General features: G+C 41.8%; 1 protein-coding gene across 4 annotated transcripts in view; it reads left to right on the forward strand.

Moving 5' to 3' along the window:
• The window catches only part of TTC29 (tetratricopeptide repeat domain 29), a 165,222-nt gene extending 146,764 nt beyond the window's left edge, over positions 1-18,458 (forward strand). For all 4 annotated transcript variants that reach the window (XM_088660262.1, XM_035114020.3, XM_088660263.1 and 1 more), the window contains 2 exons: positions 16,619-16,682; positions 18,102-18,458. In XM_088660262.1, coding sequence (XP_088516388.1) covers positions 16,619-16,682; position 18,102 — 65 coding nt within the window. In that variant the 3' untranslated portion in view covers positions 18,103-18,458. The remainder of the gene's footprint in view (positions 1-16,618; positions 16,683-18,101) is intronic.
• The last annotated feature ends 457 nt before the right edge of the window (positions 18,459-18,915 follow it).

An 18,915-nucleotide genomic window follows, 5' to 3' on the forward strand; every position in this document is an offset into this window, starting at 1 on the left:
GCTAAGTTCAGTGAGCTTTCCTTTTGGATGACAACTCTGTAAAGTGCCAGGTTTTTTTTTAGTGCAGAAAATTGCACTAAAAATCTGTTTCTCTCATCTGTATTGTGCTGTTGCAGTAGATGCTATCTTATTGCTCAAATACCTAAACATGCTGCTCCCAAATGTAGCCTCTGATACACCATCCCAATACATCGGTAGACTTTCCAATATGTCCCATTGAGAACATTGGGAATAATGAACTTTTTGTGCAGAAGACTGTGAGCTTTTCTGGGTATGAAGGCAGGAATGGGCGACCTGTGTCCCTCCACATGTTGTTTGACTCTAGCTTCCATCAGTTCCAGCAAATATGGCTGGTGCTGAGGAATTATGCCCAACAACAACTGGAGGGCCAGAACTTCCCCATGCTGGCTTTAAGAATTTAAGATTTCCCTACCTGAAATCTTCCAGTCTCCAGTGTTGGGAACTTGCCTCCCTTGAAATAATCTTGAAAATATTGACTTTTTGTATGGGTTTCTGTAACCAATTCTGTTCAAGTTGGATTTTGATGATCAGCATAAAGTTAGTTCCATAAGGTTTTGGTTTGAGTTTTGTTTGGTGGGCAGCAGGGAATGGTTACACTGGTTACACCTTGGTTCGAATAATAAAGAATGGCAAAGTATTTTTCACTTGTATAACTTTAATGAATTGTAAAAGAGTTCTGAGATCTGTGCATGTGACTTATTGAAGTGTGCATGGAAGTTGCATGGTTGCAATAAACATCAGTTGAAATAGCTGGAGCTCATTAATGAACTAATCCAGGAAGAGTAAATAACATTTCTGGCACAGCGTCTGCTGCCCATAGAGAAGGAGGGTGAATTTGGAACTGTGATAGGTGAGAGGTCGGCTAGGGATCTATAGCAGTAATGAACAAAGATCAGAGGGTGCCACATCAAAGAATATTGGAAGGTTTGGAAAATCAAACACCTGAGAGAGAACCACATTCTCAAGAGAGAGTGGAAATGAGAATCAGTAGAAATGGCAGAAAGGTATATGGAAGAGGTGCAATACATAGCAGCACAATTCATTGCTTGCTTTGTCTATGGAAATCCATGCCACAGTCTTTCTATTTGCTGTATTTATGAAGTGGCATATGCGTGCTTTACCCTATTCATTTATCTCCCCCATTTTCTAGCCTTACCTTTGCATTTACCTATTTCTCTCCACTACTGTATCCTTCCTTCCACACACTTGTTTTGATTGTTGGGTTGGTGCAAACAGCGCTAGGAATATATAGGATGCTATTGTTATTGTTGTTAATGTACTTGGCATTGACTATATATATATATATATATATATATATATATATATATATATATATATCAGAATTTAAGGCATCCCCAATACATTCTGTAATCAATGTATTCTAATGCAGTGCAGTTCTAGAAACCAATGTAAAACACAGAAATAGATTCTCTTAACTGTGGAGCAAAAGAATAAACCTGTTAATAGAGTAAACTCCCCTCTAGGATTGTGTATTTAACAGATGTCTACTGGATAACTTATCTAGGGATTTGATTCTTTGTTTAGTATAAGTAGCAATGGGAACACAGTTAAAGGAAAGGCTAGCCTTCTTTGCTGTCTTCAGAGCAGATTGCCTTAAGAGACACTGAGACTAGAAGAGAAAAAGAGAAATTACATAGATCCAATAGGCTGAGAGGGTTCTATTATATTTCTACCTCAGAGATTGTACCACCATTAAATCCACACTTTAAGGCCATGGGAATCAGGCCAGCATGATAAAGAAGTTTGGCTAAAATGAATCTGCTATATTAGTTTTTGTGAAAATGATTAAGCTTTCTGGGTATGAGATCAGTACTATTTTTCAAACGGTCACCGTTTGGAAGCTAGGCAAATAATCCCTAATATGAGAAAGAGAATGAAAGGGAACCAGACAGAGATAAAATTGTGTACCAACATAAACAAACCACCTGAATATATTATTTGAAATAGAAAACAATGCAAGGTAATTTATTTGTACTAGCATGGGGGGGAAAAACCCTTTTCTACTGGCAGGCAAATATTTTTTAAAGTATTTAAAGTAGAGTGCCCATCCAGTAAGCATACTTATAATAAAAATCCTTAGAACGTTAAAAAATCCTGAAGGCAGTCAGCTCTACTCAAATTAGTAACTGAGATAAATCATCATTAATTAGCTAATAAAAGCCAGCAGGTGGTTTCAAGCCCAGAGACATTCCCTGGTTATTTAAATTATGTATACTACACTACACCAAAGTTAAAGTATGTGAAAGGGGAGCAACAGACATGAACGTATTTTTTTTTAAAAAAAACCAACAACCCTGTTTAGGGGGAATACTCAACTAAAATCTCCTGCAGTCCAGTCCCCAGATCCAGCCCAAAGGAATACAAGGCAACTTTGACCCACCCCCATGCTCAGATAATATAATCTATGAACACTCCATGCTGCTCTTATTTCAGCACTGATTATGCATGCAGTGAGAAAAGTCTGCTTTGGAAGATAACTTCCATATATTTGTACAATGGGAAAATAACTTCTGAAATAGCAACCAGTTTTAAAAATTATATCACGGATATTTGAAAGATAAGGTCAGTGCAATATACCTGAGTAATCTTTTTCATTTGGATTTCCTCAGAACATTATTCGGAACTTAACTTGGATGCAATATGTTAATGATGGAATATAAATCACATGCCCTGGTTAAAGCTGAAACAAATGTAGAATTAAAATTCAGGTCTCTAATGCAGGTGTTGCGTAAACAAATATTTTATACATCAAAAGTTCAGCAGATTCCAAAAGTTGGGCAAAGGGTGGAATGAGAAGTACTCCATAAAATTCTGAAGATGACAGACTGGCCCTTCTACAGCCACATCCAATATTATTATTTTTCTCTACCTCTTTCTGTTCTTCTCCTACCTTTTTGTAATCCTCTTAGTTCTAGAGACCACACACTTGAAATTTGAAAAGCAATAGAAGTGTGAAACTCCAAGCAGTCCCCTCATGTTGCAGAATAGGTCTCTAGATCTTGGGGTTGGCTGACTCTTTTTTAAAAAAAGTATAAAGACAAGTCTCTTATCAGTTGGCTTACTGAGAAGGAAAACGTATAGTCATGATTAGAAATGATGAGTGTCAGGAATTAATGGCATGAGCATGCACAAAGCGTACCTGTCTGACCAAATCTCTGTACAGTGTTTAATGAGATGATTCTACAACATCCATTCCTGCCCAAAAAGAAACACATGTCTCAGGATGCCTTTAAGGAAGTTGTTGGGGATCATGAACAGGATAGTGCTACTGCACTCATGCCTTGCTTGTGGGCTTCTCAGAAGAACTTAAGAAGAGCCTGCTGGATCAGGCCAGGGGCCCATCTGGTCCAGTATCCTTTTCCCACAGTGGTCAACCAGCAGGCAGGAATAGAGCACAAGAGCGCCCTCCCCTGCTGTAGTTTCCAGCAACTGGTAGAAGCATTGCTGCCTCCTGCTGTTGCATCTCTGGTTGTCCTCTGGTAAAATGACAAAGTCTTTGTCTGATCCAACAAGGCACTTCTTATTTTCTGCGTTTAGAAAGCAGTGACACAAAAAGGGTGTTTATAGTGGTTGCTCACTTACAGTACTCCCTCCCACTACAGACTCTCCCAAGTCGAAGCCGAAGCACCTCCCGGAAACTCTGTAAAACCTACCTCTTTAGGATCACCTTTGGGGCTGAGAGTTAAAGCAGGGAAGGTTGGGGTAACAATCCATGTGACTCCATTTATATTTTGAAAGACTCCAGAGTGAAGGATGTGAGGACCAAGTTGCAGACTTCACATAAAGTCCTGAGTGTGCTGGTGTGTGTGTGTTAACTGGGGAAGAGAGTGTTAACTTGGCAAGAACTGATATCCAAGCTATTTTGGTCATGACTGCTGTTAGATGTGAATTATATTTCAAGCGGCCCTCCCTTGAGCAGTAGGGACAAGTGATAACAATACTTTATAATTTTCTGGCTTTTATGAATGTTGCTTTATTTTTATGACCTGCTTTATACTTGATAAGTGTAATTTTTATTACATGTATTATTAAAAGCCTATCTGTGGCATGTTAGCAAGGGTGACTGGTCTTTTGACATGCAACATAGACTGACATTAAATACTTCAACTTTCTCCATAAATAAGAACTTGAAAGGTTGTTTTTAAAGCAATACAAGTATAATGTGTCTCGCCTATAATTGTTTCTTCCTGGTTTATGTTGTGCTTGTATATACAGTCCTATTACATAAGTAAGGGCTTAGTTTTTGCACGTCAGTATTTTACATCTTGGATTCCTAGTTAATCTCCCTTTGCTAACCTGATGTTGCAGGGCTCCATATTGATCTTTTTTTCTACATGTATTTGTGGTGTTTATTTTTTGACATATTGGGGATTAATAACAAAATTAACAAGTGGTGAAGAATGTTTCTTTAGTGCCTTGGATTACGTTCTTTTAGGAAATAAAGAGAGCGAAGGAGATGGTATAATAGAGGAATCGATTTATTCTATCACTGAGTATAAAAACATTAGCCCTGGGAAAGAACCTTCCTCCAAGAGCTTTAGCTGCCCAGTCCCACTTACGTGGCACAAAATGATTTGCATTTTTAGAGAAATTTCTGGTCTTCCGTGAGCTCTTGTGAAACATGAATAAATTGCTTTCTTTTCCTCTTTTTACAGACTTTATGAAGCTGAATCCACTAGGAGCTGAGTCAAAGTGTAATGAAATAAAGGCAACAACTGACATGATGGAAACCCTGGATTAGGTTTCCTGCTAGTCAAAGCTTAGCTGTCATGGCCTACGTGTCAAGTTAGTGGTCTTTGGGGAGGATCATGAGTACATGTGGATATATTTTTTTTTAACTGCTGCATTACAGCAGGTCTCTAAAGTAGGCAGAAATTAAATAGAGAAGCAAAGATTAAGAATTAAACTGAACGGTAGCAAGCAGTTCGCTACACCAAACCAGATTTTGGTCATATGATCCTTTTCTAGCTTGCTAGCTTTCTATCATCCTGTTTTGCATGACGTATAGATAATACCGTGTTTCCCCCTTTTTAATACGTAGTCATAAAGTAAGCCAGGGCAGCAATTTTAAGCATTTGCGAAAGATAAGCCATACCCCGAAAATAAGACATAGTGTATCTCCATGCCTGCAGCAGCGCGGGCGGAGAGCTGAGCCAGCGGCCGGGCCTCTGTTGCTTCTAGCCCAGTTTCTAGTTTCTAGCCCAGCAGCTTGGAGCACCCAGGAGCACCGGAGCCAGCGGCCCTGCCTCTGCCTGGCCGAGGAGGCCTGCTGTTCCGCCGCCTGGAACCGGCTGCTGGAGCGCGCGGAGCGCCCAGCAGCCCCGGAGCCGAGCGCCAGAGCAAGCGGCCTCAGCTCCATCCAGCCGACACCGTCCCGCCGCGCGGAAACGGCTGCTGGAGCGCACGGAGCGCCCAGCAGCCCCGGAGCCGAGCGCCAGAGCAAGCGGCCTCAGCTCCATCCAGCCGCCGCCGCCCCGCCACCCGGAAATGGCTGCTGGAGCGCGCGGAGCGCCCAGCAGCCCCGGAGCCGAGCGCCAGAGCCAGCGGCCTCGCCTCCATCCGGCCGCCGCCGCCCCGCCGCCCGGAAACAGCTGCTGGAGCGCGCGGAGTGCCCAGCAGCCCCGGAGCCGAGCGCCAGAGCAAGCGGCCTCAGCTCCATCCAGCCGCCGCCGTCCCGCCGCCCGGAAACGGCTGCTGGAGCGCACGGAGCGCCCAGCAGCCCCGGAGCCGAGCGCCAGAGCAAGCGGCCTCAGCTCCATCCAGCCGCCGCCGCCCCGCCACCCGGAAATGGCTGCTGGAGCGCGCGGAGCGCCCAGCAGCCCCGGAGCTGAGGGCCAGAGCCAGCGGCCTCGCCTCCACCCGGCCGCCGCCGCTCCGCCGCCCGGAAACGGCTGCTGGAGCGCGCGGAGCGCCGAGCAGCCCCGGAGCTCAGCGCCAGAGCCAGCGGCCTCGCCGTCGCCGTCCCGCCGCCTGGAAACGGCTGCTGGAGCGCGCGGAGCGCCCAGCTGCTCAAAGCGCCCAGCAGCGCTCAGACAGCCCAGCAGCATGGCGCGCAGTGCCCAGCAGTGCCCCGAGCCAGCAGCCTGGCCCGGCCAAGAAGACCTTAAGGTGCTGTAAAAACTGTAATAACGTAAAAAAAATAAGACATGCCACCAAAAATAAGCCACCCTGTGGTTTTTTGAGGGAAAAAAGCAATAAGACGGTGTCTTAAAATGTGGGAAACACGGTATTCCTTTATACCTGCCAAGCATAGCCTTTGTATAAGAAAATGTTATAGACAATGCAGGGCTCGTAAGTCTGGTTGTGAGCTAGAACAATTACCAGAACTTAGTGCAAAGGGACATCTGTGAGCAGTAAAGCACTCTGCATTTTAAGTGTGCAGGTGTTGCTTGCAAAATAACCTGTTCAGTTGCTGTCACTGGTAATTCAGTGCCTTGAATATAGGTCCAGGACTAAATTTATTTGTCAGCCTTTTAGGATATATGAGCTGCAAGCAGTCTGGTTTGGGAAACACCATTCAGAGCAGACCTCACACTTTTGACTGTGAGCTAGGGTTCCTGACCTAACCCAAATGGTTCCTGACATGAAGAAGGTGTAAGAGACTGTACCTACAGTTTACATATACAGTGGAACCTTGGTTCTCAAACACCTTGGTACTCAAACATTTCGGCTCCCAAATGCCAAAAACGCGGAAGTAAGTGTTCCAGTTTTCGAATGTTTTTTGGAAGCTGAACATCCGATGCGGCTGTTGGCTGTTGTTACACTATTGGCTATTGGCCTGTGCCAATCAGAAGCCACGCCTTGGTTTTTGAACATTTTGGAAGTCGAACGGACTTCCAGAACGGATTATGTTTGAAAACCAAGGTACCAATGTATACCACAGTGCATTATGTAGGCTGCAATCCTGTACACACTTCTTTGGAAGTCGGTCTCGTTGAACGTATTCAGGTCTACCTCTGATGTGTAAGATTGCACTGTTTATTTGTCTGGGTATTGCAAATCGAATAGACCAATAGGTTGGTGGCACAAACCTGGAGAATTAAAGCAGTCTTGTAAATAAATATAGAAATACTAGCTGGCCCGGCCACACGTTGTTTTGGTTTATCCCTGTGATTTCCCCCACCATGTCCCAACCCATGAACTATCCCACCCCCTCCTTCCCCCAACCCCCCGGCTCATCCATGTGATTCGTTAGGATACCCTTCCCTCTGTTGTCCCCGGGAAGTGTTGGCCCCTCCCCCCTGTATCTCCATACCTTGGCCCCCACCCTTGGAAAAGGAACTGTTAGCTTCTGGGTTCTAATTCCCAGCTTCCCCGGCTGTATGATTTCAGAGTTCCAAATGACCTTGTTTTTTTGTGTGTGACCTTGTGTAGGTGTCACATCTGTCTTTGTAATGGATATGATGTCACTCAGGCATTCGCATTTGACGTCGTGTCCAAATTTGAATGTAATTGGTCAAGCGGTTTCGGTGTAAGAGTGACGGAAATGCGCAGGCCCCTTTTACATTTTTTTATATATAGATATAACCCACCTGCATATGCCGGGAGTTGCAAAACAGCTTGAAATGAGAGGGTGGCAAGCTGTTAATGCAGAAAGAGTTGTTATTTCCTCCTAGGTGAATGGGTAACTACAGAAATGAGTAACTACAAAACTGAAGTCTACAGTCAGAAAAGAAAAAGAAAAACTCCAATTGCTGCAGGACATGACCCTGCTGTCCCCTTGTGCACTGAGTTTCTGAAATGGCACTATGGGGTCAGGATACGGTCATGAACCCAGTGACTAGCTCTGGGCCACCACTTTTTATATTGATATGCCCTCCATTTCCATACCAGCTGATTCCACAACTCTCAAACATTATTTCCCTTGCACAATAAGCGAAGAAGAAGAAGAAGAAGAAGAAGAAGAAGAAGAAGAAGAAGAAGAAGAAGAAGAAGAAGAAGAAGAAGAAGAAGAAGAAGAAGAAGAAGAAGAAGAAGAAGAAGAAGAAGAAAAGGTTTTGCAGGAAATGCTTTTTCTTTCCTCTTCCTAAATGGATGCTTGCACATTCATTTATATTCCCTGTCCATATTAAGAGACAGAGCTAATTGCCACTACTAGGAAAATGATTCTGCCCTGTGCAAAGATGCACAGATACCACTGGAACAACTAGATGGCTTCAAAGGGTGACTTTTTTCTCCCTGAAGAGTTTACCTGCAGGAAAACCAGCTCTTCTGTAAGGTTCAGTGACAGGAACTCTACCTGTACTCTGAAAGCATCAGAATCTTCAACCCGCTTTCCCCACACTTCCTTACCCTGAAGGGATGCACTCAAGGCTAATGCTCCTTTAAAAGCTTTAAAGCAAAACTCTAGCCTTACAGAAAATCTCCCTGGCATCCCATTTTGTTGCAGATGCATTCCTGGATTTTCTCTGCTTTGCTGGCTTCAGTTTCAGTACCCTCATAAAATACCTCTTGCTAAGATCTTGAAAAGCCAGTTTCAAGGAGGAAACTTGGTGTGATCTCTAAATAACTCAGATGGCACACGGTCTGTAAGCAACTAGGCAAAATATTGTCAGAATTGCCAAAACAAAGGTTTCTAGCTTCAGACTGACACTGTCCATTCTTACTAATATTTTGTTACTGTTGATTAGCAAAGGAAGACACAGGCCTTCTGAGGCAGACAGATGTGAGAAGAGGCCTCTGTAATGAATGAACCTTAAGCATTTCCAGAAAAGACAAATCTCTGCTGATCTGCACACACACAAAAAGAACCACTACTGCTAATATGCAGATCAGGAACCTAGGAAGAGCCCTGCTGGATCAGACCAAAGGCCCATCTTGTCCAGCTTCCTGTTCTCACAGTTGCTGACCAGATGTCTATGAGAATCCTGCACTTGGGACATGAGAGATGGTGCCAGGCAGCAGAGGAACCAACACCCACAGCAGGTTGGCAGGAATGGACAAGACAAGGGAAAGTCCTCACCATTGGCTTGTATTCAGTATTCACAGAGAGAGGCTTGGGAATGTGGCCTCTCGGAATAATGGCATTGCTCCGAGTAAATCTCCCCTCCCCTTCTCTCCCACTTCCTCATTCGTCACCCCTTCTACGGCTGCCACTGAGGGCCTTTTGCTTCTGAGCCCTTTGCTCTCCTATTTTTAAGGCTCGCTGGGTTCTGGGAGATTGTGGGTAAGGAATGCTTTCTACTGATAATGTGTCAGCCAGCTGCTCCGGCTCTGCCTCCTCCTCCTCCTCCTCCTCTCCCATTCTTTCCCAACTTTCCCCCTCATCTTCCTCTGAGCTGTGATCTCCCTCAAACCCCTGTTGTAATTCTGAGCTGTCTTCTTCTTCTCTGGAAGGGTCAGGCTGGGGAGGCGGTCTCCACCATGCCTCCTCTGCCCAGTCCCTGACAGATGGAGATGGTGCATATTCAGCATGCCTAGTAGCCTTATTCTTCATAAATTTGTCGTGGATTTTTTAATATAAAAACCTAAGTCATCACAGCCTGTTCCAGTTGGCCTGTCCTTCTCCCACTGCTGAATCAACTACAACCAACCAACCTGAGAAAAAAGTCTTATGACTTGCTATAGGTTGGTACTGTTTTGTCTTGTTTTAAAATGAGCATTGATGTCATTTGTAAGCTGCCTCGGAAGGATTCGCATTCTAAAAGAGGCAGGATATAAATAATTGTAATAGGAACAGAGGAAGCTGCCTCCCACCAAGCCAAACCGTTGGCCCGTCCAGATCCATACTGACATACTGGCAGCAGCTCTCCAGGGTTTCAGATGGGACATTCCCAGTCTTACCTAAAGATGCTGGGGATTGAATCTACACCTTCTTCATGGAAAAGGGATATCACCGAGCCCATGGTTCTTCATCAGGTGCAAATACATTCCATATCTTTGCTTAAGAAACATAACCCAGCAATTTAATGCTAGATAAAAGTCTCGATTACCTGGGAGCTTTGCCTTTTAATTCACCCTAAACTGAATTTTGCGAAGACACCTTCCCTCCTTAGTTACAAATCCATACACACATTTTACCACATTACGCAAATTAGAGAGAATACACTATTCTGGAGCCTTTAAGCCTTTTTACTTTTCAGGGCCAGAAAGATGTTCAAACTTCAAGTCGAGTTGCCCCTGACAGCCGCAATAGTTTCATGAAGAAGTTTGAATGAAACTGTTTTCAATAAATAGATAGTAATAGTGGCAGAAGAAGAGATTTCCATTAGGTTTTCTATCTCGGCTCAAAAATTGTGCTTACCGGGATCCCAAAAGATTTGACTTCCCATTTCAAGGTGTATAAAATAAATCCTCCTTCTAATTCATAAACTGGGCCCCAACAATCAAGCCTTCTGCTCATATAAACCCACCTATTCAAAGTCAAACATTCCAAACGCTGTTCATTTAGGACTCCCACTTGTGCTCATAAAGACTCGTTCATGGCTCTGTATAATACATTGCTTCAAAGAGACCCAAATAAAACATCTTTACAATCTACATTAAACAACTTTGAATAATAAAAGCAGAGGATTCTCTGCCTTAAGTCTTCTGGAAGAAGCACCGAGTCTTCTATTTAGTACTTTATTTTATCTAGATATATCTGAACAGTAAGAGAGCTAAGATAATGCAGTTGTTTTGTCTTCTCCTGTGCAAACTAATCAGCACCGACTTTAAGTACAAAGAAAGTTCAGCACAAAAATTACAATTTGTAATATAAAATGTGATATAAAAGGGAATGGAAGATGAGAGATATGTTTTGTATTCATTTGCAGATGACTCCTAACATACCTGATGGTGATAAGAATCATTCTCTACGGTAGTTGGTTATTTTAGAAATTTCTCATCGGACAGTAGGCCCTAGTGAAAAATGTTTATGCAGCAATAAATCTGAAAGGCTTAAGGAGGTTCATGGAAGTTTTCCTCTCCCTCCTATACTCTGTATCCTCCTATGCTCCCAAAAATAGCCTCTCTGGAGGATCATGTGGTACTTCTGAACCATATAGGGTAGGATGTGGGGGTGATTTCCCTCCTCCAGCAGCCCCCTGTGCTCTATCTTGTGGGAATGTTGAGGGTGGCAGGAGATAATATATTGATTATTAATATCCTTCCTAACTCGCACGAGCAAGTTTCTTTATATAACAGAATGCATTCCCTCTTTACACAGCAGGAAACTGGTTACAGACCTGTGTGAGCCCCTTAAGACAATAGACAATTCAATCTGGCTTGTCCAGATTGAGATACCCTGTTTACTCTGTTTTAAGACGTAGTCATAAAATAAGCCATAGCAGGATTTTTAAGCGTTCAAGGAATATAAGCCATACCCTGAAAATAAGACATAGTGATAGGTGCAGCAGCAATGCCGGTCGCAGCAGGAGGAGGAGGAAAAAAAACAAGACATCCCCTGAAAATAAGCCATACTGTGTGTGTTTTTGAGGAAAAATAAATATAAGACAGTGTCTTATTTTCGGAGAAACACCTTATTTTTGGAGAAACGCGGTATGTTCTATTATTCCTTGTAAGACCCCTTTGATCCCTCCTAAAAGAATAAAGACACCACAGTACTACTTCCGGGTTAGCGGAGTCTGTAACCTGAAGTGTTTGTAACCCGAGGTGTATGTAACCCAAAGTACCACTGTGCTTTGCCTGGTACTTATCTTTGCTAGACTCTCCAGCCCAACCATAAACCCAGTCGCTCTGTGTAGCTTGTCTCTAAATAAATACACTTAGGACTGCCACCTGAATAGGGTTATAATTATTTTTAAATAGAGTATTCTTGTGCTTTTCTGAAGCACTTCTCATAGTTTAACAGACTGACTGGCCTTTTCACATTACATGATCAACTTTTTGACAGGGCAGAAGTGGACAAGCACAGCTAATGGAATAATAGCCTGCAGGGTCTAGCTAAATGATATACGAATATAATCAACCTTTGTGGTGACTATTCAAAAGTAATCCCTTTAGCTTTCAAGTGCAACATATATTTCAGCACAGCAAAGCTGCAAGAAAAAAAATCTCTGCAGACTGCACTGATACAATATGGCTTTCATATCTCCACAGTGGTTTTGACACTCATTGTGAGGCTTAAATTTAAGGTAATGGCTACTGTATATTCATGTAAATTGAGAACAATACCTTTGATTTGTTGTGGAAATGTTATTCTAGCTACCAAGGGTCCTATTCTGTAAACTTTGACACAACCCTTATATGCAGTTTATTGCATACTCTCACTCTTCTTTTTAATGGAATGTGCTAGATAAAAATGGTTTGCATAGCCAAATTTTACATATTCATTCATCTGGATCTTAATAAAACTACCAGATAAAACCACCACTGTTTCCAGAGGTTTACTTCTGATAATAGTTAAAATCAGCAGCAATTAATAACTGTGCTGTTAATACTGGTTAAAAACAGATATTAAGATTATTCCATGAGATTTTCCTGCACCATCTCCATGGAAATACATGGAAACTGTGCAAAAACCCTACTGTGCTAGGAGAACTTCAGAGAGGTTATACCCATGTCTAATTATGGCAATTTCCCACAGTGATTTTTATTCTGTTTTGCTAAAATGCAAAAGCATGACTGTTTGAAAATTCAAATAAACTTCAGAGCAGAATAAGGAAATGTTTCTTGTCATTTGAAATATGCCAAATCGAAGAGACTGCATATCCTGTCAGATCCTGGTCAGATTTTATCAAATGTATGTTACTATAGAAATAGCATGTATGTGGTTTACACTTACACTTATTGAAGTGATAACTCACACGTCAACAAATAATATAGTGCAGACGGCAACAAATGGAATTACAGAAAATGAACATGAAAATCTTGCAAGTCTAAGCAATACTACCTGAGTTTTATTTTATGTGTGCTATACTCAAATATTTAAAATATAGCATAACAAGCACAATAAAAATTGGCTCAGTTATTGGTTTAATTTCCTTTGAAACTGCTTCAGTGTGAGAAACTTGTGCATATAATTTTGTGAATATCCAGAGTACCATAAATACATAATGGCTTAAATTTTCCAAAGATCTTGAACTTTCAGTTTTTATATTTGTCTAGTGGATTGAAATGTTGGACCTGGAAAAAAAATAGTGGGCAAAGAAGCAGGGGAGGGAGAGAAGTGCTAGTTCAGTGTTCAACTGCTGGTTATCTTAAAGCATGGGATAGCCAACATGGTAGGCCGCCTGATGTTGAACTACAACGCCCATCAGCCCCTGCTAGCATGGCCCATGAAGGCATTGTAGTTCAGCAACCTCTGGAGGGCACCATGTTGGCTACCCCTGTCTTAAAGCAACATAACGATCGACCATTAATTAGCAATAAACCTACAAAGTTAAAGAGATACTATTGTTAACCAGATAGCTCAGTTGGTAGAGCATAATGCCCTTAATCTCAGAGTTGTGGGTTCAAGCCCCATGTTGGGAAAAATATTTGCATTGCAGAGGGTTGGACTAGATGAGCCTTGTAGTCCGTTCCAACTGTTTGATTCTGTGAGACTCATGACTGTATCATGGCACTTTATGGGTAACAAGAGGAGAAGAGAGGAAACATGAGATGAAGGCTGAAACAGGGAAGAACGTGTGTCCATTACTCATATGCTTTGTTTCAGTAGAAGATGAGGATGTGTCAAAGGCATCACAGAAAATACATTCTTTTAGGAGGGGTTTTCAGGAGAAGAGAGAGGTGACAATCCTAGGTTTCTGTGGGGGAGTTGCAAGCAAATGGGAGTAGCAGGAGTGAAAACACTGGCATTTAAGGGAGCAGGAAACCTTTGGATGGGAAGCCTGGAAAAGAGAAGGTCACAGGCACAGATATATCAGAATAAGAAGCTGGAGTAAAGGAAGAGTAAAGCAAGGCAGGGCTTTGAAGGTAGGAATGAGGAAGTCATGCTGGATCCAGTTGTCAGCGTCACAGGGAATGGGTTTAACAGCGACCACATGGCCTGAGTAACAAACGGTGACAGAATTTTGAGCAAAGCTAGTGAGAAGACCAAGGAGTGGCATCAGAAAGCCAGGGAAATGGGAGTTAACTGGAACTTGAACCAGTTTTCACTGAGGATGCAGAGAGGAAGGGTCATATTTTTACAGCATTGCACAAGAAGGAGAAATCGGACTGAATATTGTTGCTTAAGTTTATGTAAATAGTTCAGCTCTGTAGCATTAACTCCCATCATTTGTTATTGCCTATTTACTCTATCTGAATACACCAGAAGTCGCTCACAAAAATGAGGGGGTAATGGAAAACTAATAGGGAAAGGAAGGCAGCTTTATAAATTACTGCTTCCTTGCTTTTTAAATGACTGCTTCTCCACAGGCTTCAAAGGAGCTCTGCCCATACTTTTTTAGAAGGTGTCACAATTAACTCTTAAGTTGTGCATAACTTTCCTTCCCATACAAAAGGTTCAATGCTTCTCTAATACTGATACCGATTAGCCAAGGGTACATATATTTCCAAGCTAATTGCTGGGCTGCTAATGAGGTCCTTGCTAAAACTAGATATTATGTAGATGGGGCCTCTAGCAGCCTTCTTCAACCTGGTGCCCTCCAGATGTTTCAGGCTACAACTCCCATCATCCCTGACCACTAGCCATAACATCTGAGGCTGATGGGAGTTGTAGTCTGAAACATCTGGAGGGCACCAGATTGGGGAACACTAGTGTATAGTATGTGCATCTGGATTAATAACATAATATTGAATACTGTGGTTAGCATAACTTGAACGCATGACATAATTCTATGTTGCATGGGCTTCAGATGTTTCAGCAAAATAGGCTGCTACAGAAAGTCAGCTCTGAGTTATTTTCAATACACAGAAAGTTTCAGTTTATGGTGAGTGTACAATGAATAACCAACACTTTGATTAATCCTAAAATTAAGGTCCCATGGCAATGCCCATCAGACTTGTTCCTGTGGTGCATAGATCAAAGTTGTAACACTAATCAAACTCTGGCACTCTACAATGTGGTCAATTTGCAATTACTGTACATTTTTTTTAATATCTCAATTTCTCAGTTAAGGAGGCTGTTGTCTCAATAACTCTGGGTTCTTCTGAACCATGCAGCTGTGGTAGAAGACTCCTTGCCTGGAATATCTGCTTCTTTGTCTCTCTTATGTCTAAATAAAATTAGGTTGCTTGAGTTGGGAGACTGCAACTCTATGTCTAAGATGAAAGAAGACCAGTCAGTTCTACATTCCAAATGGAGCCCACAGCACTGAGATATAGCTCAGCAGAGAAAGGCAGTTCACTGTGTGTTTTTAAGAAGCTACTGTCATTACAGACATCTTACTTATAGGAAGAAACTACTGGGAAATTCCAGAGCATGTTTGTGAAACAGAGCTGCAAGCTTTAGTTGGTGGATTAATCAAGTAATGCTTTGGTTGGTTAGATTGTAGGGACCAATTTTAATCACTGAGCACAAAATTTAATTGGCAAAGCTGAATGCTTGCTTATTTTTTAAGACACTTTAATAAAGCTCTGGTGTGCTGTTATAGTAGGGAATTAAAAGGAAACTATCTACAAGGACTTTCCTTCTTAAGGAGAAACTTACTGTTTATTAAATGGAGTGTTATATTGTGTTTCCTTCAATATGTCTTAAAGTCACCTTTAGTGGAAGTCTGGTGGTAGACAGATCTGTTGGTATCTAACTGATAAATGAATCAATTAACTGACGAAAATGTAGATGTGTTAACTGCTTAAAGCCTTTTTTACAGCTAATGAACCACCCTAGTCTCAAAAAATGCACAGAACATTTGACCACAGTGCCTGCAGTTCACATGAAATGTTATCCCTAGTTTAAAAATGCTGGGAGTGGTTTTGAAAGAACCATTACCCTGTGCAATGTTTTCACATGCTTGGCATTGTGTATAAATGAAGTGGTTGATGCCAGAGCATGCAGTGTTAGCATGGTAGGTATCACTGGGAGTAAGTGATGCTGGCATGCTGATTAAATACAATCGCTGATCAAATCTGCACATGGCAGCAGAAACACCTGATGAACCGGGGGGGGGGGGAGTTTGCAGAAAAATTGGTCCCCACTCCCCTTGGCTGAACTGGTCACAATAGTGCTTTTACTGCTTTCTGTTTTCTCAAATGCATAGGCTTGCATGAGGAAGAATGGAGGTGTGCTGCCAAGCCCGATCCCCTTTATTGCATCACCTCGGGCCCCTATACAGCTCTCCATGGGTTTGAGAGTGAGGGTGTAAAGCAAGGAGCCTCCCTCTACTCTTGGAAGCTCCCCGCACAACTTAGAACACTGATTGTGCACATGTGTTTCAAAGTCATGTGGGGAGCCTTCACATCTAGGAGGTGGTTCTGCTTCAGACCCCCATCCTCGTGGAAGGCTGCAAGGGGGGCAGGGATAACATGAGGCATGGCTGGGCATTGTGCCTCCACTGACCTTCCTGTGACTGTTTATATGCAAGGAAACAATGCCTGAGTAGGGCTTTGTAGCATGTGTAGAAAGCAGCGATGACCTGGGACTAGGAGAGGTCTCAAGTAGAGCCACTCTGCACTCTATTCCAGCAAGTGAAACTTCCGCCTGTAATCTCTGTAGCAAGTGAAGCATCTCAAGTACTGATGTGTGTTTCAGGTGGCAAGACAGAAGAAAAGGTTGAACGTGTACTTGGATCCACTCCTGCTTCAGACATTGTCTGGTAATTTTTTTTAACTATATGCCAGATATCCATTCTGTTCACATCTGTATATGCTGTGGATTCTACATCTTATATGGATGTCAGTAAAAATAGTTTTAACCCAATCATGGATATGTTTTTATTATGCATTTTTGTTTTATCCTATCCAGATACTTTATTCCTAATGGAATGAATAAAGCTATATTAGAAATGCATTTACAATTCAACGTTAACCAGTTAACTTTTTTAAAGAAACTTTATTAATTTTTAAAGTAAAGACAAAATACAAACAACATCAAACATACTGATACAAATGAGGCAGGAGGAAAACTAGAAGGGAGGAGAAGGAAAGGAGAAGGAAAGGAAAGATTCATTCAATACTTCTTTTATAATCACAGTCCAAGGCATTGAGAAATCACTTTATCCTAATCTTCTAAAATATATCGTCTCCACAAATGTATGAACTTTTGGGGGATCTATGTTCCATCTCTATTATATTGACATATGTCAGAAATTAAGCCAAATAGCATAAAAATGATCTGATTTGAAGTCTCCCCTGGTTACTTTTCTTTGATAGGTGAGACGCTCAGGGAGAGCTATATCCGAGACTCTACCAAACCAATAATCAACCATGGGAGATGAACAAGCTTTCCATTGACTTGCTATTTATGTTCTGGCTGCTGCTGATGAAAAAAAGACCAATGTCTTATAAGATTATCTGGAATTTGCATTGCTTTCCATGAAAGCAAGGCCAAGACTGAATCTGGTGTTAGTGATTTATCTATTATTTGAGAGATAGTGGTAAAATCCTTTATCCAAAAACTATATAAAACTTCACATTCTCACCACATATGCATATAAGTGCCAGTAGTATTACGGCCTTGGCAGCGTAGTAGAGAGATATTTTATTCATTTTGAAAAGGTGTTCTGGAGTCCAATACCACCTAAGTATTTTTTTAGAGTGGATTATTGAATCCTATATGATTCAGTTTTTAGTGAAGCATTTATCCAAATTTGATCCCATTCATGTTAATCAATCTGACATTTAAGATCACCCTCCCATTATATTCTAAGGCCCTGGGAGGAACCATAACCTAGCTTATTAGTAATTTGTAAATATTGGATACTGAGCCTTTGGAATTCAGAGATTTCTGAATTAACTGAATCCATGCATGTGGTATATTTCCAGTTTTTTTTTCCTTTAAGGCTGACATAGACATGGGATGACTATTAAGAAGAATATTCTCAGTTTTATAAATTTCTGCTGCCTTCCATTGTACATTGTACATATTGTACAATGTACATATTGTACAATGTACATATTGTACATATTTGTCTGTATGGCAGAAGGATAGGTGGTCCAGTATAGGAATTAAAGGGGATGTAAATAGAGCGAACTTCATCAGTTAACTTCCTTTCACTTTGTTTTCCATTCTGCAGAGCTATGGGAGAGCTTCTGAAGCTGATGAATGAGTTTAAGAAGATACTTATTAGGAGAAGCACAATGAAAGTTTGCATTTCATTTTGGAACGTTAATAGGGGAGCACATGGCAAGTATAATCAGATACATGTTTTAATGTGTGTTATCTTTCATGTCCACAATTGTCAACATACAGCAGCACATTAAAAGAATTCCAGAAGAAGATTACTTTTTATTCATTGCCTAACTGGCACCTTATTCTACAAGGTGACCCCCAGTTAACTGCTTGGTGCCTTCATTTCCATCAAAAATGAATGAATGCGATGGATTTGTCCGACTAGATACTGTAAAGAACATTAAATATATTCTCAGGTGTACATGTGTCAAGTAACTGGTTTGCATTTTGTCCGTTAGGATTATAGCTGGTGCTGCCTCGGAACTTACCAAGTGAAGTTCACAATGATCTCCTGGATTCTCTCCTTCAGCAGCACAGAAAAAAGCTTTGCTGCACATACATCTCCCCTGCATCTGTGACATGCTCATGGGTGGCTGCAGACTTTAGAAACCTTATGGGAATTGCTTCCATTGCAGGGTGTCCAGACTCGGTGCTCTGCCTTTTGTCCCCTCTTGCCCCTCTTGAGAACAACTCAAAACATATCATTTGGCTGCTCTGTAGGACGTTGGTGTAGAATGACCCCAGCCAATCAGGCCCATAAGAGGAGGATGGGAAGGAACAAGCACCTCTCCCAACACAGGGGATTCAAAGCAGCACAATTTCTTGTTGCTGCTTTGCAGCACCTTCCTTGTGCTTTTGATTTAAATTTAGACCTAGTG

Source organism: Zootoca vivipara, chromosome Z1 (genome assembly GCF_965207765.1).
Source record: "Zootoca vivipara chromosome Z1, rZooViv2.hap1.1, whole genome shotgun sequence".
In the NCBI taxonomy this organism is placed as follows: domain Eukaryota; kingdom Metazoa; phylum Chordata; class Lepidosauria; order Squamata; family Lacertidae; genus Zootoca; species Zootoca vivipara.